Genomic DNA, 21,843 nt, shown 5'->3' with positions numbered 1-21,843 from the left:
TCCCTTCTCACTCCCCTCTGTGGAAATTTGGGAAGCAGTATAATAATAGTAGAATCTAAAATTATCTTTATGGCTTCCCAGTTCTTTCACTTGAAAGGTCTGATGAGACCTTTTCACCCATTTTATCCAGGAGTCTTGTGGCCCCTGCTGCCAGCATGTAGGGCAGGTGTTATTAACTTTTTCATCTCAGAGCTGAGGGTCAGTGTCTGTCTAAAGTCACACAACTAGTAAGTGAGGAGGTAGAATCTTGAATGGGGGTCTTCTGATTCCAAAACCATTTTCTTTCCAATATCATCGTTTCCCTTATCAAAGGACTTAAAAATCATTTCTGGAGCTGATTTGAAGATATAACTCTTTTGATACAACATAGCAACCCTTGTACTGTTTGGCAAGTCAAGGTGCCTTCTGCAGGGGGATGCAGTGAGCTTATGATATTCTTTAGGGACCCAGGGGGAGAGAGGGGTGGATCTGTACTGACCATTGAGCAGAATGATTAAAAGAGGCTGTTCCAATTACTAGTTCTATTCCAACTAGAAGAACACCAAAGTTCCTGGCCTTTTTTGAGATTGCTGAATCACTGACTCCTGGTTATTTCTTTTTCTTTTTTTTTAATTTATTTTTTATTGAAGTATAGTTGAATTACAATGTTGTGTTAATTACTGCTATACAGCAAAATGACTCAGTTATATTATATATATATATATATACATTCTTTTTCATATTCTTTTCCATTATGGTTTATCACAGGATACTGAATATAGTTCCATGGTTATTTCTTTTGATTGATGAAATTATAAGGGTACCAGACAATAAGAAAAATGAAAGTTGGATTTTGTCAGGAAGTAGTTACTAGAAAAAGTCAAACCAATTCTCATAATAGCTAACATTTGTAGAGCATGTGCTATCTGCTATGCTCTGTTATGAGTAATTTATATGAATTCTTACATAATCTTGCATAATAAGGTAATAATTGCCTTATGTAATACAGTCCTGTGATATTGGTGCTAGTAACTCCATATAACATGTGATGCCCATTTTAACTTGCTCAAGGCCACAAATCAGCCACTTTGTTCCAGAGTCCTTGCTTTTAACACCAATGCTGTGATACCTCTCCATTATAAGGCTTGGAGTTGGGCAAGTGAGGGTGAAATGGGTAATGAGCTTTCTCACTGGAGAGATTCCTCTTAAATCATTTTATGTGGAAGATGCGATTTGCATGCTATGGAGTTGATACCCAAATAGGTGTTTTGCAAGAAGGGGATTTACCATGCTGGAGGGTTTCCAGGTATATGGTGCCATAGTTGAGTACTCCATAAATGTCCTGTTTTCCCATGTGATTCACTCTTCAGGTTGGCTCAACCTACTTCTGCTTCTGTGTATGTGAGGATGGATTGGTCTCTGGGCTGGAGTTCAAGTTCCCTTAAAGGAAGGAGCTTAAACCCAAGCCATGCCTTAGACAAGAGCATGCAGGAGAGAGGACTTAGGAAGGCTGAGATTAGCTTGAACTAATTTTCAGCTTTCCCATTTAGCAGCAAAATAACCAACCAGGAATAATTTTTCTGAATCTTCTATGTGTTTTTGTTCTGGTGGTAAAAACAAAGCAGTGGGACCAGGAAGCCAGGGATGTGGAGGGCGCACAACAATTAATCTGTTTGGGGCTTATTTCATCAAAGAAGGAGAAGTTCAAAAGTTCAAGCTCATTTCTCAGGCACTGTGATGAATCCATGTTCCCATAAAGAAGGACTGCATTTATAAAATTGTCTTCTCTCTCCTCCTCCTTCTTTCTCTCATTCATTCATCGACTCAACAGTTAATCAGGAACTACTGAGGACCTACCACGTACCAGACAACTTTCAAGGTGCTCATCCTCTTCTCATTTTTCTCCTTTCTATCATTTTTATGGTCATTTTCATATACTCTTGAGAATAGAAGGCAAGTTGAATGGAAAACTCCTTTCATCAGAATGTTTTATTCCCATTTTGTTTCTGTTTTCTCTTCTGCTCTCTGCCTGCCGCTCTGCTTCCCCGATATGTATTCACATACTTTTTTCTAGCCCTGGGTTCCATTTCTATATTTTGTTCTAGTCCAGAATGACTTCTTATAGGGGAGCATTTCATTGAGAATTTTGAATTTCAACCACAGAAGTGTTGCTCTGGCTGCTTTATTGAAAAAAACTTCTCCCTTTTTAGACATGGTTCTCTCAGGTTGTTGACATGAAAGCTTCCTAAGTTTTAGTCCTCCGCCTCCACCCCACTTCAATCCTAGGCCTGCGGTAACCAGTGTTAACAGTTTATGAGTCCACATGTTTAAATTGTATACGCATGCTTTGTTCTCTTTCCTGGGCTCTCTCCTATTTCCTGATGCCATAAGCCCCCACCTCTTTCCAGGAATTCCATGGTGAGTTCATTTGTAAATTCATGCAGGAGGAAACAGGGGAGGGAGGGAAGAGGTTCTGCCCACCTTCTAGAGAAAGTGCCTGGCAAAGACTTCAGGAAATGTTCTCTCTTCTCTTTGCTGTGCTGTCCCCATCCTTCCAGAGCAAATGGTTGTCCTTTAAGATAAGATGCAAGTTTAAACCACACGCTCAGTGGATTCACTCACCAAGTGAACAAAGATTTAGATGACGCGCCTCACGAACCTTTTGAACAGCCACCCTGGAAATATATTTATTTTCATTTGAATGTTAGGCGATGCCTGGAGGGTGATTCATTTACAGCACACACATTTTAAGCTAGATCACATTAAGCTGGCTCTGGTTTTAAGAAACTTTCCTTTATGTAACAGAAAAAAAAAATCAAAATAGAACCAGATCTGTAAAATTTGAGAATATGATTATATTTTCTACCCAAACGCCATTGTTTTTCCTGGTCACAGGTAATTTTGATCAGTCAATCAAGGGGCACAGGGAACCATCAGCCCCCGTCTCCAGGGCTTGGCCTGTGGCTACTCTAGCTGTATCCTCAGGATGGCTCCTCTGAGCCTGCCTTTCCTCCATTTGCGGTGGTCGGGCGTTCATTTTCCAGCCAGCTCTTGAGCCCCCATCTCCGCCGGGGACTGAAGCGTGGGGCGTTGGAGGACAGCTGTCCAGGTTGCCGTGAGCACTGGCCCCCCAGGGGCGAGCGCCCTCTGCATGGACCACCTGCCCCCCACACCGCCCCCTCCCCCCCTCCCCCCCCATGGTTCTACCTGCCTGGCAGGAGCTACACACCTGGGAGGAGGAGCTGACGCGGGCCGCACTCCAGCAGAAGAACCAGGAGGAGCTCTTGCGGCGCCGGGAGCAGGAGCTGGCCGAGCGGGAGATCGACATCCTGGAGCGGGAGCTCAACGTCATCATTCACCAGCTGTGCCAGGAGAAGCCGCGGGTCAAGAAACGCAAGGGCAAGTTCAGGAAGAACCGACTGAAGCTCAAGGACGGAAACCGCATCAGCCTCCCTTCCGGTCGGTGGCCGGGGACCTGGGGGAAGTGGGAGTGGACCGAGAGGGTGGTGTGGCAGGGGGTCTGTGGGAACCGGGGACTGAGCTCAGAAACGTGAGACCCCCCAGGGCTCATCACGGAGCCGGTTTAAGAAGGTCCGTTCTATTCCGTGGAAAGCCTGGCCTGCTGGACAGCTTCCGCCTTCCAGGGGGATTTTGTGGTGTGACTACACTCAGAACATGAGGGGAAGGCCATGAATGTGACAGGCCTGACAGGCGGGCTCAGTCCGGGCTGCTGGAAGCACGCCGTGCACACAGGCACATCTCACTTTAGTCAACCCTGGAGAAGGAATGTGTCCCTGGGGGAGAAAAATCCCAGGGTACGTGTGTATGTGCGTGTGAGTCTGCAAAATAACTCATCTCGGTTTCTGTAAATAATTAGCTCTCTCTGTGCAGTTGAGATTAGGATGAACGTTTAAGAATTTGATTTACACATAACCTTTCAGAAACACATTAGCTGAACAAAGGTACATTTGCAGTAGGTACAGCCTTGGGAAAATGCAAAGAAATATGAAACTATGAATTAGAATCTCTGCGGGGCGTAACGTACCCACGGAGGGAGGTGAGTACTCAAGTGTGTGTTATGTAAATAAAAAAGTTCATTGTATTCTGAGTCTGTAAGGCCCCAGGAAGCAAGCTTATTAGAAGTATAAGGAACCAAGGGAAAATGGCATAATAGGAGTAGTAGTGGATGATTTTAAGCACTGGGATGGTGGCTTAGGTACAGACAAGAGAATCCATCTAGTGAAATTCAGTGAATGTGTCGTTGCACACTTTTTTCCTTTCAGGCAACACAGAGTCTTTAAGCACCTCTGGAGCATCTGGCACATGCCAGCATCTTGCTGTGTGCTAAGGAAGCAGATAGAAAAGCCATGGAGCTCACCTACAGGGAGATCACAGTCTAGAGGGGAGACCTAGGTGCAAACATGCAGATCTTTTTTATAGCCTTTTGATAGATGGGGCGAATGAAGCTCAGAATCTCAGAGAATGTGCATTTTATATTCCTCATGTGTGCTGTAAATGCCTTTGGAATACATCAGAATTTGGACCATTAACCGCATCTCCCTCACTTCCCCAGGTTCTGTGGGTTAGTCCTGTTACCCCACACTTAGCGAGGAGCATCAGTCTCCCTGCTTTGGTCCCTGAGAAAAGGAGGCGTGTACGGATAGACTATATGAGATGGAGAATTTTAAGTTAAATTTCCTAGAATAATCGACAAGGTCTCATGATATTTTTTTTTTTAATTAATTAATTTATTTTATTTTTGGCTGTGTTGGGTCTTCGTTTCTGTGCGAGGGCTTTCTCTAGTTGCGGCAAACGGGGGCCACTCTTCATCGCGGTGCGCGGGCCTCTCACTATCACGGCCTCTCTTGTTGCGGAGCACAGGCTCCAGACGCGCAGGCTCAGTAGTTGTGGCTCACGGGCCTAGTCGCTCTGCGGCATGTGGGATCTTCCCAGACCAGGGCTCGAACCCATGTCCCCTGCATTGGCAGGCAGATTCTCAACCACTGCACCACCAGGGAAGCCCTCTCATGATATTTTTTAAAACTATTCTAAGCACGTACTTGCTACATCTATATACATTATATAGACATATGTACATTATATAGACGGCTTTATGAAAACCATATAATGAAGTTCACTTGGGTAATGAAGTTTCCTTCTCTTCATACGTCCATCTTGCCACATCCCTATGGGAAAAAGAAATGATTCTGAAAGAGAACATTTCCCAGGTGAAAAGGAGCTTCTCAGGAAATAGGGCCTGTCCCTCAAGCCTGCCAGGAAGTGTCAGTTCTCTCATAGGAATTTTTTTTTTAACTGAGGTATAGTTGATGTACAATATTACACAAGTTTCAGGTGTACAACATAGTGACTCACAGTTTTTGAAGGTTATACTCCATTTATAGTTATTATAAAATATTGGCGGTATTCCCTGTGTTACAGTATATATCCTTGTAGCTCATAGGAATTTGATAATGGGAAAATTCTAATGCACACGCATCTGTTTGTCTTTCCCCAAGCAGATTTCCAGCACAAGTTCACGGTACAGGCCTCACCCACCATGGATAAAAGGAAGAGTCTCATCAACAGCCGCTCTAGTCCTCCTGCAAGCCCCACCATCATTCCTCGCCTGCGAGCCATCCAGTGTGAGGCTGTTTCCCAAATTAGCTGGGGCCAGAACACACCAGGGGCACCTGTCCCCTGCTCTGTCCAGCCACCGACTGGTCCAGGCTGGCTCCGTCCATAACTCTGCCACCTCTCCTCCACAATATGTATATACATGCACATGTGTACGCAGACCCTTACCCACCACCTCCTCTCTCCATGACCTTGACTCTTTCACTCTTAGTCAGATACCAGCAAAGGGGTTTGTGGGTATCAGCGGGCTCTTTAGTGAATTACAAAGCAATTTGGGATGCGATGAAGGTACCCTGGCCTGGGGACCTTGTGCACTTGCTGCCATATTTGGGGCATCGTGGTTTTTCTTTTCCATGCTTCCCAGGAAAGGGCTTTGTCAAAGTGTAGGTTCCAAGGTAAACTTGCCAGCTACTTTATGATAGGCCAAATCTGAACCAATTTTATTTTATGACAGTGTTTATTAAAAAGAACTTATACAAACACACATATATGCATATATGTAAAGTGTGTGTATGCCCTAATTTAAAGATAGAGAGATTTCATCAAAAAACCCCCCAAGACCTGGATTTCTGGCTTTCCTTGAAAAATCAAATCAAATCAGTGGATTCTTTTTTTCGTATGCTCTGTATTTTGCCTCAGTCCCCTCAACTCCCTGTTTTCTGGTAATTGGGTCACTCCATTCATTTATGATATAAGGCCAGTCTCTGAAGCATTTGGCTTTCAACCCTTGCTCTAAGGTATCAGGGTCAGAAGAAGGCACCTCCTCTCCTATCTGTTATATTTCTCCAGGCCCGTTCCTTCCCCCTCTCCTACCCCTGACTTCCTTCTCCACAGTGTTGAATTCCTCACTTTCTTCCTTTCCAGCACTTTCTTACCAAAATGTCTTCACTTATATATCTTCCTTACCCCTTATCTCTCACCTACTTCCTCACCGCACCCCTCGCCCCCCAAGCCAGTCCCCGGCAACAAAACATGTTCCTAAGTCAGGTCTGCTTGGAGCTCTGGTGACTGGCCGACCTGAGTGCCCACTTTATGCTGGACTTGGGAGAATCTAGGAGGTTTTCTCACGTTTGGTACTTTGAAAGCACTGAGTGAGTGGTGGCTGGGAACTCCTTTACTTGCCTGGCAGGCTCCACTCGGGCACAGAGTTTTTGACAAGGTCTGACTATCCCCCGCAGCTCCAATTATGTGAGTGTGTGTGTCCGGTCGGGGAGAGGCTGGTTTGGGGGGACCTCTCTGTTTTCCAGCTCCCATTCGACCTTTGTTATCCACAGTGACACCAGGCGAAAGCAGCAAAACCTGGGGCCGGAGCTGTGTCATCCCCAAGGAGGAGGGGGAAGAGGAGGAGAAGAGGGCCCCCAAGAAGAAGGGACGGACGTGGGGGCCAGGTACACTTGGTCAGAAGGAGTTTGCCTCAGGAGACGAAGGGTAAGAGCCAGATGATGGGAAATCCTTTAAAAATATGATGTGGAGTACCTTTTTCTCTGTTGCGTGTTTCACTGCGTTCAGAGAAATGACAAGCTTCTTGATCTTTACAATAGGGTTTTCCAATCTCCTTGTTCCCTGGAACCTCCTAGGACAGGAGTTGGCATACTTTTTCCATAAAGGGCCGGATAGTAAGTATTTTAGGCTTTGTGGGCCACGTGGTCTCTGTAGTAACTACTCAGCCCCACTGGGGTAGTACAGAAGCAGCCACAGACCATGGACAATATGTAAATGAACGAGCATGGCTGTGTTCCAGTAAAACTGTACAAAAACAAGTGATGGGCAGGATTTAGCCCATGAGTTACAGTTTGCCCAGCCCCGGAGGCCTCCTGTTCAGAGTAGCAAGTAGTCCAAGCATTCACTACGTGTGAGGAGTTCAGCCTGAGTGTTCTGTTTACACCTGGCTCTTTCCCTTAAAACGTCTGCCCAGGAGAAAGAGAAGGAAGGACAGAGGTGACACGCCTCTTGAATGGAGGCTCATCCTGAAGCAGGGGCAGGCAGAATAACCCAGCCCTGCAGGTGCAGTTGGAGGTGACTCCAGGGCCACTAGCACTTCCTGATGACCCCACCCCCTAGCCACGCCGACGTGTATGAGTGCCCCCTCTAGGCAAAGCACATGGCATGCCCTGGTGCCTTGGATGTGCTTGTGTTCTCACTGTGGGCTTGTGACCCAGGGGTCCTAGTCCTTCACAGACCAGTTGCTTGTAGTGTAGTAGTGAAGACCATGGATGCTGAGCCCAGGCTGCCGGGGTGTGAATCCCGGCTCTTCCATGCCCAGCTGTGGGACCTTATGTTTTCTCATCTATCAAATGGGGATTCTCTCCATACCCGTCTCATGGAGGCGATCATGAATAAGCTCATATTTGGGAAGTCCCTAGAAGATGGGCTGGCTCGTAGTAAGCATATGTAAATACTTGCTCTCATGATTCGTCCGTGCTTCTCATGCAATTCTCCTTCATACTCGAAGAATGCATGTCATGGGATATACTTCTTATTCTTGTGTTAGAATCTAGAACCATATTTCTTGACTTTTCCAAGTGGGAGGATTAGCAGTAGCCCCCATCATCCTTTGTAGTGGCTTTTCAAAGAGCTTCTAAGGTTGACTGTTCGACTTAGAGGTGCCCTGAACCTGTACCTAGCCTTGGTATTTCTCTGAATACTAAGACTTCATGTCCAAAATCTACTTCCCCATGTCAGATCTGTGCTGAAGGTGAAAATAACAGGTTGGTTCATGAAGGATGGACTCTTTGAAGCCAGGCTTTGGAAATCACTAGCTACCTTGGAACAGAATATTTAGATATGTAGGGCAGACTGCCTAAGCTGTATAAGAATTCAGTGATTGAGTCCTCTGGGGATTGCAGGTTGCTCTGCTATACTAAGTTCTGTAGGTACAAGCACTCCTCAGTTTGTCCTTTGAGCCTTGGCTAGAAGTAAGGTTGAGCTGGGCCTGAGGAACTCCGTCACCCTGAGTCCCTTGGTATTTCTGACATTAGTGTGTTTCCAGATAGGCTTTACCAGGTTGGCTCTGGATCCCAATAGTTTCTCTGGTTCTGCTTCATTTAAAGGTATTTTTTGTCTTGCTAGTAAATTAACTGCATTTCACATTACACAAAACATTAACTTTGGAATTTTCTTACATTACATTAACTTACATAGATTTGCCCTCAAAACTTTTGAAGCAGTTCAAAATATGTGACTTCATTTTTCATGATTCTCAGTTCCTATTGATGAAATAAGGAAAATCCATCCAGTCTCAAGAAAAGACCTCTTCCATGTCAGAAAATTTTGAGAGCCTCCATATGATACTATTTCTAATGTTAGTCCCTGTTGACTGAAGAAAATATGTAATGACAAAAAGCTGTATTGAATTCAGTAATGTTAAGTGAATTTGCATCTCCATCCTTTAAAAAAGTAGTACATATCTGTAGGAAACATATGCGCTGTCTGTAGACAGCGGAGATCTATGGATTCACAAGCCCCCCATAATTAAGCTGTGGCTGCTCAGCGATGTTTGTCCCACAGATTGGGAGGTCCTGGGCCTCTGGTAGTTCCGGCGTGGTCATCTTGTTAAGATTCCTTCATGGGCTTCCCTGGTGGCGCAGTGGTTGAGAATCTGCCTGCCAATGCAGGGGACACGGGTTCGAGCCCTGGTCTGGGAGGATCCCACATGCCGCGGAGCAACTAGGCCTGTGAGCCACAATTACTGAGCCTGCGCGTCTGGAGCCTGTGCTCCGCAACAAGAGAGGCCGCGATAGTGAGAGGCCCGCGCACCGCAATGAAGAGTGGCCCCCACTTGCCGCCGCAACTAGAGAAAGCCCTCGCACAGAAACGAAGACCCAACACAGCCATAAATAAATAAATAAATAAAAATAAACAAACAAACAAACCCAAAGTTTAAAAAAAAAAAAGATTCCTTCATGGTGTGGGGCTTTGCTGACCGGACAAGGGGAGGGCAGCTGGCGATGTGGCTGGAGCCCAGCCTTGAGGGTTCTCATGTGGGAGAGGCTGAGCTGCATGTACCCACTGTTGCCTGCTACTGATTCTCTTTATTCATTGAAGATCCCCTCAGAGACGTGAGAAAGCTAATGGTTTAAGTACCCCATCAGAATCTCCACATTTCCACTTGGGGTGAGTCTAATCTTCACCCTGTCATCACATGTACTGGTAATAACCCTCCCTCCGTTTCCTTGTCCTCACAGCGCACCCCGCAGAATCAAGCCTCATTATTGCCAGGGCCATGCTGACTTTCTTTTTTTTTTTTTTGGAAGCGGTACCATCGTGCACCTTGGGAAAATTCCTGTGTTGGTCTGACTTGACGTTTCCTTGCTCCCCTGACCACTCCTGTTGTTGGGATTCTCCCAGCATCCTTAGTTTTAGGGAGACAGTCCATGGCTGTTTATCCTTTGGTCGTCAGCACTGGCTTTGACTCTGCTGATCTGGATTCCTTGGACCCAGAGCTGGAGGTGATGTTATGAGGCTTCCAGTGAGAAGTCTCAGGCTGTGGGTTGGGCAGTACGCTTCTCTCTGGCTATGTATTTTGGTTTAAGCCACTGGTCGCTGGGAGGTACTTTAATTCAGTGGTATTTCTGATTGCACTTGAAACAGAGGTCTGCAGTCAGGGAAGAAGTTGGTCCTTCTCCCTCCCTCAAGATGGGCTGGGAAGAGTGGGCTTTAGTTGAATGGCTCTCTCTAGCCCTAAAAGGAGAGCCACCCCTGGTTATATACTGGTATCTCCAGGGCAGTCATAGCCCACAGACTCCTCAGTCCTCCTTCTTTACTGTCCTTTAGGGGAAAGACCAGTGCTTCTGGGCCTCTGATGCCCCTGTCCTATAAGACAGTTGGCGGGGTACCCAGTCAGTGACCTTGGAGTTACTGGCTTGCCACTGTGAGCTGATTACAGGGTTTTGAAAGCAAGCTCCCGTCATTTTCCTCTCCATTCCCAGACAAACCGAGGGTTCGAGTCCAGCATTATGTACTGCCCACATAGGTCTGTCCCAAAGTGCACTGGGTTGGTGCAGCTTTGTTGGTTGATTTTTGTTTTTGAAACATGGATGGCTTTGAAAGTTGCCTAAGCATGCCATAAGCTTGGAAGGAGAAATTGAGAAAGGGTGTGAGTGGAGTGGCCTGGCCTGGCCCATCTCTGCTAGCTCATTGCCCGGTGCTTGCCTTGCGTTGCAAATCTCAGCATTGCAGTTTTTCCAACGTCACCAGTGTGATGTAGTCAGCGCCTGCGGCGTGACTGTCTCTCCCTTAAGTTGGGCTTCGGCAAGACCCTGGCCAGCGCCGGGCAGTCCTTGTTCTTGCTGTCCTCTTGCCAGCCTGCCCAGCAGGTCTTCCCACAGCTCCGTAGCAGCATGTGAGGGGTGGGTTATGTCTCTGCTTTTCACTCCCTAGAGCATGTGCACTTTTGCTAATGAAGCGGGTGGGCTCAATAAGGCTTGTTGCCTATACCCCGAGGCTCTTGGGCTTTGCTGTAATCCAGCAGACAGGGAGAGGCATTTCCATAGGCCCAGGGAGCTGAGGGTAAAGGAAGTAACCAGTTCTCACAGTTTCCTCACTTCCTCTCATTCAGCCTCAAGTCCCTGGTAGATGGATACAAACAGTGGTCGTCCAGTGCCCCCAACCTGGGGAAGGGGCCGAGGAATAGTCCAGCCCTGCCAGGGTTCACCAGCCTTATGGAGATGGGTAAGTACTGCCTTTGTCTTGACTCTCCCCCTGTTCCCTCAGGGAATTCTTGGCCAAGCTTCTCGGACTCTTTAAGGACCCCTAGTACTGCTTCATGGGGGTGTTTCCTCTTTTCCTCAACTCTTGGTCCCCCCACCCCCGGCCCTGCTTGTTCCTTCTCAGTTTGCTCTACTCCCATTCCATCAAGTCTTCTCAAATCACTACTGCTGCCATGGAACCTGCCTTTGGCCTCCTATCCCAAGGGGCCAGTTATAGCCTCCTTAGGGCAGTGAAGAAGGAGGAGGCCTGGAATCAGGCAGTTTCCTTTCCTGGGTCTATTTCTGGGTATTTTAATGTGGGGAGTCCACAGAATGGGAGATGGTAATAGAAGACACCACAGTGTTCCTCCAAGGAAGCTTTTCCAGTGTTGCCCTGTGATTACTGAATGGGTAAGGCCTTCTCCAGGCTCTCTCAGAAAGTACTCTTCTCTCTAGAATTCCAAGATCATAATAAGTCAGTCCATAGAGTAGATGGGCCTTCACCCATGCAGGGGATTCTAATCCTTTGCAGGAGACTAGTCTTTTTTTTTTTTTTTTTTTAATTTTGGTTGCACCAGCTCTTAGTTGCAGCAGGTGTGCTCCTTAGTTGTGGCTTGCCGGCTCCTTAGTTGTGGCCGGTGGGCTCCTTAGTTGTGGCTCGTGGGCTCCTTAGTTGGGGCATGCAAACTCTTAGTTGCAGCATGCATGTGGGATCTAGTTCCCTGACCAGGGATCGAACCTGGGTCCCCTGCCTTGGGAGCGCAGAGTCGTAACCACTGGGCCACCAGGGACGTCCTGCAGGACACTAGTCTTAAGACAAGTCTGTAGGCCATTATCCTAGAAATCCAAGGTCCCTTCCAGTTTCAAGTTGTAAAATAATTAGGGATCTATCTGTTCTAGGAAACTCATACCGCACTTCTTGTGTTGAGGGTCCCTACGACAGAAGGAGCAAATTAGCAGATCATCTTTTCTGCACATAGGAAAACAGGCTTTGCAGTGGAGAGTGATTTCCCCACGTTGGTCGCAGTTGAGTGTGGAGGCATGAAGTCCTGTTGGTTCTTTGTCCTGCACCTCAGACTGTTCAACGTCTGCATCCCTGGCACTAAGCCAGGGGCCTGGGGTTGGGGAGAAGGACCAGGTTTTTACTCTTGCCGCTTCGTTCCCATTTTCTGTTTCCCCTCCACTCCTCTCATCTTCGCAGAGGACGAGGACAGCGAAGGTCCACGGAGTGGGGAGAGTCGTCCACAGCCGTCACCCAACCAGTCCTACCTCTGCATCCCATTCCCTCGTGGAGAGGAGGGGGACGGCCCCCCCGGCGACGGCGTCCACGAGGAGCCCACCCCAGTCAACTCGGCCACCAGTACCCCTCAGCTGACGCCAACCAACAGCCTCAAGCGGGGCGGCCCCCACCACCGCCGCTGCGAGGTGGCTCTGCTCGGCTGTGGGGCCGTCCTGGCGGCCACGGGCCTCGGGTGTGACCTGCTGGAAGCTGGCAAGTGCCAGCTGCTCCCCCCGGAGGAACCCGAGCCGCCAGCCCGGGAGGAGAAGAAGAGGCGCGAGGGCCTTTTCCAGAGAGCCAGCCGTCCCCGTCGGAGCACCAGCCCCCCATCCCGGAAGCTCTTCAAGAAGGAGGAGCCCGTGCTGTTGCTAGGAGACCCCTCTGCCTCCCTCACGCTGCTCTCTCTCTCCTCCATCTCCGAGTGCAACTCCACCCGCTCCCTGCTGCGTTCTGACAGTGATGAGATCGTGGTGTACGAGATGCCCGTCAGCCCCGGGGAGGCCCCGCCCCTGAGCCCCTGCACCCGCAATCCCCTGGTCAATGTCCGAGTGGAGCGCTTCAAGCGAGACCCGAGGCAGTCCCTGACCCCCACCCATGTCACCCTCACGGCCCCCCGCGCTGAGCCCAGCGCCCACCGGCGGACTCCTTCCGATGGGGCCCTCAAGCCGGCGGCCCCTCGAGCCAGCAGGAGCCCCTCCAGCAACGGGCTGAGCCCCAGCCCTGGAGCAGGTGAGGCCTGCCCGCCCCCTCCTTCCTCTTGCCCGCCTTCGTGCTTCCCCCAGGAGTGGAGGTATCGGGGTCAGCTCCGTTTCTCCTCTGGCTCAGCCAGTCAAGACAGGCTGCTCTGGGCCGCGGGAGGTGGCCGACTTCTCTCCGTCCTGTGCCTCAGGGGGTCTTCCCTGAGGAGGGAGAGCAGGCAGGCAGGTTCTGGGAAGAGCCCCATCAGGACTCCGGTGGGATGCTCAGGCCCTGCGTGTGGGAGCGTGCGGCGCGGTACTTTCAGGACAAGGGCGGGAGTCCAGCTCCGTTTGTTCCCCGAAGAGGCTGCAGTTACCGAGAGGAATCCTGCCTTGCACGCAGGAGGGTATTTTCTGCCACGCGGCTGGGCTCTTGCCTCTCGTTACAGCGTGAGTCCAGACACTCGCAGAAGGCAAGCTTCCGCCCGGGCGTCACGCCCTCCATCACTCACCCCTCAGTCACTCATCCCGTCGCTCAGACGCGGAGATGTGTCCAGGTGAACTGCTGTGCCGGTGCACACGCTCGCCTTCTCCTCTGACGTCCCACACGCCCTGACGTGCACTGTCACCCTGGGCCTTCCCCACCCTGTCCCTTGCGCCCTAGAAGACCTCAGTCTGACCTGAGGTCAAGAAACCACCTTGAACCCCGTAGGAGAAGAGAACATGGCAATACCCTTTCAGTGAGATTTGAGTGTGAACGACAATAGTACTTGACCATTCAGCTTGCCCTGCCCCTGCTTAGATTTTTTTGTTACAATCAGATAGGTGGCCTCTTTGGGAAAAGAGACCCCTAGATTACTCGTCTTTAGATTTCTGACACCTAGCTTTGTTCTTGTCACACGTTTATTAAATGGATGAACTGCGAATGAACAGACATTTCCTCAAGTTGTTTCATTGCGGATACGAGCCCCGTGTGTCCCATTATTATCAGATACAGGGACCGTGGCCTTGTCGTTGACTGTCACATCCCCAGTGCCTGCCAACACACTGCATGAAAAATAGTAGGCGCTCGTGATTCATGTTATCCCAAGTGGACGGGGACGTGGCGAGGTGGGGAGGAAGCAGTGTGTGTGGCCCAGAAGTGTGGTGCCATTATCGAACGCCTCTCCCTTTGTCTCTTTGACCAGGAATGTTGAAAACCCCCAGCCCCAGCCGAGACCCAGGTGAATTCCCCCGTCTCCCTGACCCCAATGTGGTCTTTCCCCCGACCCCAAGGCGCTGGAACACACAGCAGGACTCTGCCTTGGAGAGACCCAAGACCCTGGAGTTTCTGCCTCGGCCGCGTCCTTCTGCCAACCGGCAGCGACTGGACCCTTGGTGGTTCGTGTCTCCCAGCCACGCCCGTAGCGCCTCCCCAGCCAACAGTTCCAGCACGGAGACGCCCAGCAACCTGGACTCCTGCTTGGCAAGCAGCAGCAGTACCGTGGAGGAGCGGCCTGGGCTGCCAGCCCTGCCCCCCTTCCAGGCGGGGCCGCTGCCACCCGCCGAGCGGACGCTTCTGGACCTGGACGCAGAGGGCCAGAGTCAGGACGGCACCGTGCCGCTGTGCAGAGCCGCGCTGAACACACACAGGCCTGCCCCTTACGAGATCCAGCAAGAGTTCTGGTCTTAGCACGAAAAGGGTTGGGGGCGGGCAAGGGGGAAGCAGGAGGAGATCGGGGGGAGCTGGCTGGCACAGCCCTGTCTCAGCATTGGACCCCCTGAGCTCCCGCCCTACTTCTTGCACTGATAATGCACTTTGAAGATGGAAGGGATGGAAGCAGGGCCCCTTGAGAGGGCTTCTTGCCCTGCAGGGCCCTTCTCCCCAGGTCCACTGGAGGGGCCGTGGCTGTGGAGGGCAGGGAGGGGTGCGTGCATGTCCTCCACCCTCCACAGTCTTCCTTGCCTTCAAGGTGACCCCGCAGAGTCACTCAGCCGAATCTGTCTGCTTCTCCCTCTCCTCAGCCCCCTGGGTGTGCCCTCCTGGGCTCCCTGTTAGCCCTGAGTTCAGCCTTTCCAAACACCAGTACTGGATGTTCTGTGATTGATTTTGCTCCTCTTCCACATTCTTCCCTGACACTCATGAATCAGAATCTCGTTTGGTGTGAGATGTGAGCTTTTCTGTGTCCTGAGCCCTTCGGTGCCGGCCGGAGGACTGAAGGCAAAGTACCCCAGTGTCGGGCACAGGAATTGGTGGAGCTAGCACCACCTAACTGCACTTCCAGGCGCCCCACTTATTCATTTGAGCCTCCCAGTGGTAGGGACCTGCCTCTGTGAGACCCGGGGGGAGGGGAGGGAGTTAGGAAATACAGTTGAGTTGCAGTAAAGAGGGTAACGGAGTCTGTCTGTCCTCATTCCTTTTGTAAACACTCAAAGAAGGGCAGAAACCAGCACCTGTTGACGGCACCTATCTCCTACCTGGGGTCCAAATGTGGTCAGACCAGGTTCTGATACAAACATACTCTCAGCCCAGGAATAGTTTCCAGGGAGACTCACTGGTGACAGTTCTGAAACCAGAGACAAAGTTCTTGTGTTTTTCCGTTTGGTCATCTGATCTGTATGTGTTCTTCTCTTCCCTTGATCTTTCTTCCGGTCCCTGGAATTAGTGGACTTCAGGTTGTGTGTTTGGTGGGGAGATATCTCTGCGCTGCACCAGAATAGCATATGGGGGTGGGTCCTGGACCCTGGGAGTTGGAACTGGGGGGATTCCTTCTCATCCATCATTACTCTGTGATGCCCTTGAAGTAAAACGGAGCGCTTTTTAGTTCCCTGCGTGAATGGATGTGGTGAGTGATGATGTCTGTAAGGTGCTCAGTGAGCCCCTGATGTACAGGAACCTTCAAGTCCCGAGCACTGGAGACCAACCAAGGCCTCTTGTCTCTGTGCACAGATAGCCCCTCCTGCTGGGCTCTGGACCATGTGCTGGGTAGGAAGGACAACAGAGGCCAACCCCGACTTTTCTGGAATTTGTTTCCTTAACTTGAACGTTGAGCTTCTTCTGGAGCTTCCTCACGTGTGTCTCCACTGTTCCTCTTACCCTCAGGCTCCTGCAGCAAGTGTGAACGGTTGTCTTTGCGTGGGAATAACAGCTTGACAGGAATAGCGTCCTTAGGTCATGCTCCTCCCCCCTCAAGACTCTACACATCACTCCACTGTCTTTTATCCTGGACTATTTCTCTGCAGGTGTTGGAGGGCCACCTGCAGGTTTCTTGCGTTTGCTGCCTGGATGCCAGGACAGGAGAACAGCCATCCGGGCACGAGTGATGGATTTGGTCATTGCTTGCTCTGTAACTACGATAGAAGTCCTGCCCTGGGGATGACAAAAGGGGAGACCTTGGCTTTCAAGTTGTTCGTTGTTTTACGAGCCCACTGGCAGACACTTTGGTTCAAGGGCCCCATGTAGTCTTGGGCGGGGAGGCACTGTTGGTTTTGTTGTCCAGCGTTCTGTTATTGCATCTCATCTCTCTCTGTCTCTTTGTTCAGCGAAGACAGTACGTAAGAGATTATTTTTGCCCCCATGCCCCGCTCCTCGGCTAGGAGGGGGGAAGCGTGAATCCCGTCAGCAGTTCCAGCCAACCACGTGACTCCCCTTCATTCCTGATGGGGAGAGGGACACAGACGGCCTGTTCTGTGCCCTTTCCCAGGACTCTCCAGGGCCCCAGGCCCTAAGCCACTAACACATCTCTAAACCCTTAGCCGCACTAAATGGCCCCCTGGTGGGTGCAGCATACAATGTAGTCCAGACCACGCTGGCTCTGGACAGTGCTCTGTGGAAGGAGACAGGGGGTCTTCCTTTGCTCATTTTCTGCTTTTTGTCATTTTGTTGGATTGCAGCTGTCTGTCTTAGAAGTGTAGTGTAACTGGTGTGGAGTAGACTGATGGCTCACTGTCGCTGAGTAAGAGGAGGTTGAACCCGGTTCTTCCTCATCCATCCAGGGGAAGACAAGGGAAGGCTGGGTGTCTGCTAAGGGAAGGATTATACCCGCAAGAGGCAGAAGCGGGGTTATTCTGAAGATGCTTCTGTGGGCTTCCATGAAGATGGAGGACTTACCATCTCTCAGCTCCTCCAAACCAGGTCTCCGAGGGGCCCCTGCCCGCCACACTCTCTCTCTCTGTGGGGCAAGGCTCAGGTGGGATAAGGATCCTATATAGTAACAGGTTTGGGTTGTTTTCTGTCCACTCAATTTCCCTTGTCTCCATGGTCATGGGCAGGGGCAGGCCTGGGAGCGGGGGATCAAACCCCTGCAGCAGCAGTAGCTGACCCCCTTCCCTTTCCTCAGACACTTTCCCACCCCTCTTGGCAGGTGCTGCTACATGGAAGATGGTGATGGGAAACAGATACTGCTCTCCGCCCCTTCTCCTTGGCTCCTTCAGTTCCTTCCACTGATTTTGCACAGGACTGTCCTCTGTCCTTGGGGATCCAGGCCACTGCCAGGGGCTGAGTAGATGTCCCAGTTATTTTCATGTTATGTCTAAGAGGCTTTGACAGATGCTCTTATCTTCGCATCTTTTAGTATCCGGAGGTCTGGTAGTGAAGATGATGATGATGGTGGTACCTTGCATTTGGATGACTCAGAATTGTGCTAACCTTTCCTCCTGACCTTTACAAAATTACATTATTTGCCTTCTACATTTGTTATACTTACTGGTAGAGAAGGGGAAATGCTTAAAGATGAAGATTCAAGTGAAGAGAAGTTAAAAAGCTGCTTGGACTGATTGCTGAGTCGGGCACCAGACTCTGAGACCCGAACAGATTGGCTCTGTCCTCCGTTCTGCTTTTGCTGTCTGACCTTGGGCTTGTCTCTTAGTCCCTCTCAAATTTCCTTCCTGTAAAAGCAACCATCACCTGCTTCCCTCACAAGGGCAAGAGAGTGTGTATCAGAGCAGGTCCGTGAAGCCCGTGGCTCCCTGCCAGCGAATAGGACAAACTGCTGAAGTTGACAGTGCAGTTCTTACCGCCTTTGCCTCTAGGGGACTTGCCTACTTCCTCTGGCTTCTGGAAGAGGAATGATTTGGAGTTGGCTTAGCATGACTAATGGGGACCGTGGTCAGGCACATGCTCTTCTGCTGCATTACGTAGCCCCTGGTGTTTACAAGCATCCCTCCTAATTCCCCCACCTAATTTGTAAGGCTGATGGTCCTACCATTAGTGTCTTACAGAGGAGGCGATGGGAGACGGGGAGCTGGAGGCAGCATCCGAATGATGATTTGGGGTCTCTTGTTTCTTGGAGTCATTCCCAAAGTCTGATGTGTTTAGAGGCCGGAATCAGGCCGGTTCTGGAAGGAATCCTTGGGAAAGGGTCTGCTGGCCCTTGGGACATGGGTCATGGTGCGGGCTTCCTCACAAGGCCCCTTTTCCCCCAGACCACAGTTGCTCAGGGACGCCATAAGACACCCCAAGGACATCTAGGCCTGAAGTGGTATCAGCACTCTTGCTCCACAGCCCCCCTTTGGAGGCTCCTTCCTTGCTCCCTCCCCCACAGGGAAAGAGCCGCCTCCTGAGCATTCCTAATTCTTCCAGCTCGCTTTTCACAAAGCACAGAGCAGCGGGTACTGAAGGCTGGGTGGCTCTGAGTGGTACACTGCACAGTTGAAATGTCCGTGCGGCAGGCCCCTCTGTGAATGCAGAACCTTGACCTTTTCTGCATGTGTTTCTTTTAGCCTGTGCCTTTGACTCAGGTGTGGGTCGGGCAGGTCAGAAACACTATTGTCTCTTGAAGAATTTCGGGGAAGGAGCAGGTGCTGCCGCTTCTGTAGTGGCAGGCTTTTCCTGAGGACTCTGCCAGAGACTGTAGACCGGGGTCAGGGGGAGAGCAGCTCACAGTGCCTTGTAAGTGAACGTGGCAGCAGGAGCGGCAGGAATCTGGTGATCGGAGCTACCCGCCTGCAAGTTGTGTGATGGCGCAAACATCTCTCCCCGCTCTGGACCTCTGAGCCCAGCTGTGAACTGAGGACGATGAAGCATGAAGCCTTTCTAGCTTGAAAATCTGTGGTCCTGGGGCCCCTGGTCTAGCACTGGTAAGCCTCCCCTTGCTGGGTTGCTTCCTTTTGTGGAGAACAGTGTGTGTGTGTGTGTGTGTGTGTGTGTGTGCGCGCGCGCGTGTGTGTGATTGGAAGTCAAAAACAGTCAAATATTGGCAATTTCATGTGGTTTGACCGACTAGACCACCTGCCTCTTCTCCTTGGCTTCAGGCCTGAGATGACTTCTTTTGAAGCTCCAGCTGTTGTGAGGAACACATTCCCAAATGTCTCTCTTTGTTCGGACAGATCATGGTTTTCTTAGATCAGGAATTCAAATGAATAAAAATCCACATCAGAAGGGGAAACCCAGTGGTACTTCCAGGGAGCCCTCAGTCCCTGACTTTGCCCTGGCCTTGCCTCCTGGGTGCCCGCCACCCCAGGCACTGGCTTTGGAAGGGCAGGAGGCAGAAACTGGAGTCCTAGCTGATTAAGGCTAATTAACGGGGCTTAGGTGTCTAATTAGCCTGACCCAGCCCTGGGCTTCTGGTTGGCTATACGGGCCAGGTGAGCCTCTCATTCACTTAGATTATTTTCCATTTGTCCTGATACACTATTGACAGGCCTCACCCCGTCCCTTGTCCATTTCAGGGAGCCCTGATTTGTTCTTCCAAAGGTTGGGCTGCTCCTTGATCTGGAGCCAGTAGGACTGGTTCTTCCTGATTCTTACTGGCTGTGTGGTTCCCTGCATCCCCTGCCCATGGCCTTCCTTTGGGTCTTTCGCTCATGACCACAGCTAGAAATAGAGAAGAGCCTCGGGGCCCAGCTGGTTAGCAGAGGCATGAGCTTTTCTACTCCTCTCTTTGTTTCTCTTGGAAACAGACTTGCCTTTTCCCTGACCCAATCTCCTTCCTGACTGGTCTGACCCACCCTCCCTGCAAACACCCACAACCTAGTTTTACTAGCCTGATTGGCAGGCGTGAACCTGGCAGCTAGATAGGTATCTCAGGACAGACACCAGAGTACAATTTCAGAGGTTCAGAGATAGGCCTTTCCTATTGGGATGTGTGAGGGAGACATTCAGGAAATCTGAACCCAGAGGTCAGATTGATTTATCAAGAGGGGTCCTGGTGAGTGATGGCCCCATGGATATGGTGGTCTTGCTCTACACTCCCTGTAGTCCAAGACCGTAATATGTTGCCCACGTTCCTGAAATCCTTCACACCCAGGTCCTTGCTTTGACAGATCCCGACTTTATTTAAAATGTAGATATTGTGTTCATCATGAACTTTTCATTAACTTTAATTTTTAAAAGTATTGCACTGAAATATGATTCATCTGGATAACTGAGTTTTGTTTTGTTTTGTTTTTGGTGACCCCTTAAATTCTGTATCCAAGGCGAGTGCCTCACCTTATCCTAGTCTCAGCCCTACCTGTTCCTCCCCTGAACAAGCTCAGGCAGAACTGTGAGGTAGGGTTAGGTCTTTCCTGCTTGCCCTTCCCTTCAGTCCTGAGTTGGGTGGTAGCTCTCTGGAAGTGTTTGCGTTTGAATAGGAATGTGTTGACTTAACAGCAGTGAAACACCTAGGGCAGCTTTCATCCTTGGACCTGTGACTGAGATGACTTTTCCTGGATGTCCCCCAGCTTCCTTTCAGCCTCTCTGAAACCCTGAGGCCACTTAGAGGTGTGTATGTGTTTTAAGGGAAAGGGAAGGGATTACAGTGGAGAGGATTCTTCAGAGTCTCATTTGAAACCTCTTTGGGACATCTTTGAACTTGCAGAGAAGTGAATAAATCATTCTCTCTCCCAGTTCCAGAACGGACAGAAGTTAGACAGAGGTGTTTTTACTCCCTTGCCTGCCTAGCACTGTGCCTGGCCTACAATGACCTTCAGCCGTCATATCACCTCCCTTGGGATCCTTTTTGATACTATTATTATTCTCTGTCATCTTTATTTTACTCTCATCATTTATCTTTCCCTCCAGTTCCAGAAGCCATGCTGGCTATGGCTCTTTTCTTCGTCACTGTCAGAATGAGGCATGGGTTTATCCTGGCCTGGGTATGGGGACTAACAATAAATTATATGAAACCATTATATTTCTTCTAGGTGAGAGGTGCTGTCCTAAAGGTTTATATTCTTTTCTTTCCTTTTTTATTTTTTGGACTCACAATAATCCTGGGAGGGTGGGGTGGGGGATATTACCTCCATCTAAGGATGTGGAAACTGAGGCTCAGATGGTTGTGTAACATGCCCAAGGTCACATGGCTAGGAAGCACTGTTGCTGACCTGTTTGGCTCCAAAGCCATCTCTTCTTTTCCTCCGAGCACATTTTAGGGCACTGTTTAGAAGGTCTGGGATAAAATCAGCCTGGCTTAGGTCCCCTGAGGCTCTGAGGTGGCTCTTTGTCCAGGGAGGAGTTGTCCTGTGGCTAACCCATCACCTCCCCTTTGTGACTGGAGACACCCTGCAGGACTTGCAGTCTCCCTGGAGCTCAGCCGACCTCCTCTCTGCTCCTGCTGCTTCCTCCTCCATCATTTCCTCTCCACGATTGTTCAGGGACCTGTTCCACGGGGGCGGGGGTTGAACATGT

General features: G+C 50.1%; 1 protein-coding gene across 2 annotated transcripts in view; it reads left to right on the top strand.

The window, feature by feature from the left end:
* The window catches only part of MAP3K9 (mitogen-activated protein kinase kinase kinase 9), a 79,835-nt gene extending 58,426 nt beyond the window's left edge, over window positions 1–21,409 (top strand). The window contains exons 6-12 of one of the 2 annotated variants that reach the window (XM_059914532.1): window positions 3,198–3,438; window positions 5,499–5,621; window positions 6,888–7,041; window positions 9,658–9,726; window positions 11,171–11,283; window positions 12,502–13,308; window positions 14,444–21,409. In XM_059914532.1, the coding sequence (XP_059770515.1) occupies window positions 3,198–3,438; window positions 5,499–5,621; window positions 6,888–7,041; window positions 9,658–9,726; window positions 11,171–11,283; window positions 12,502–13,308; window positions 14,444–14,928 (1,992 nt within the window). In that variant the 3' untranslated portion in view covers window positions 14,929–21,409. Of the gene's footprint in view, window positions 1–3,197; window positions 3,439–5,498; window positions 5,622–6,887; window positions 7,042–9,657; window positions 9,727–11,170; window positions 11,284–12,501; window positions 14,149–14,443 lie in introns of those variants that run through there. The other variant, XM_059914530.1, reaches the window with a different exon arrangement.
* The last annotated feature ends 434 nt before the right edge of the window (window positions 21,410–21,843 follow it).

The sequence above is a fragment of the Balaenoptera ricei genome, chromosome 2 (assembly GCF_028023285.1).
Source record: "Balaenoptera ricei isolate mBalRic1 chromosome 2, mBalRic1.hap2, whole genome shotgun sequence".
NCBI classification, from domain to species: domain Eukaryota; kingdom Metazoa; phylum Chordata; class Mammalia; order Artiodactyla; family Balaenopteridae; genus Balaenoptera; species Balaenoptera ricei.
The sequence above is the reverse complement of the archived record's forward strand: the minus strand, read 5'-3'. Positions and strand labels throughout refer to the sequence as shown.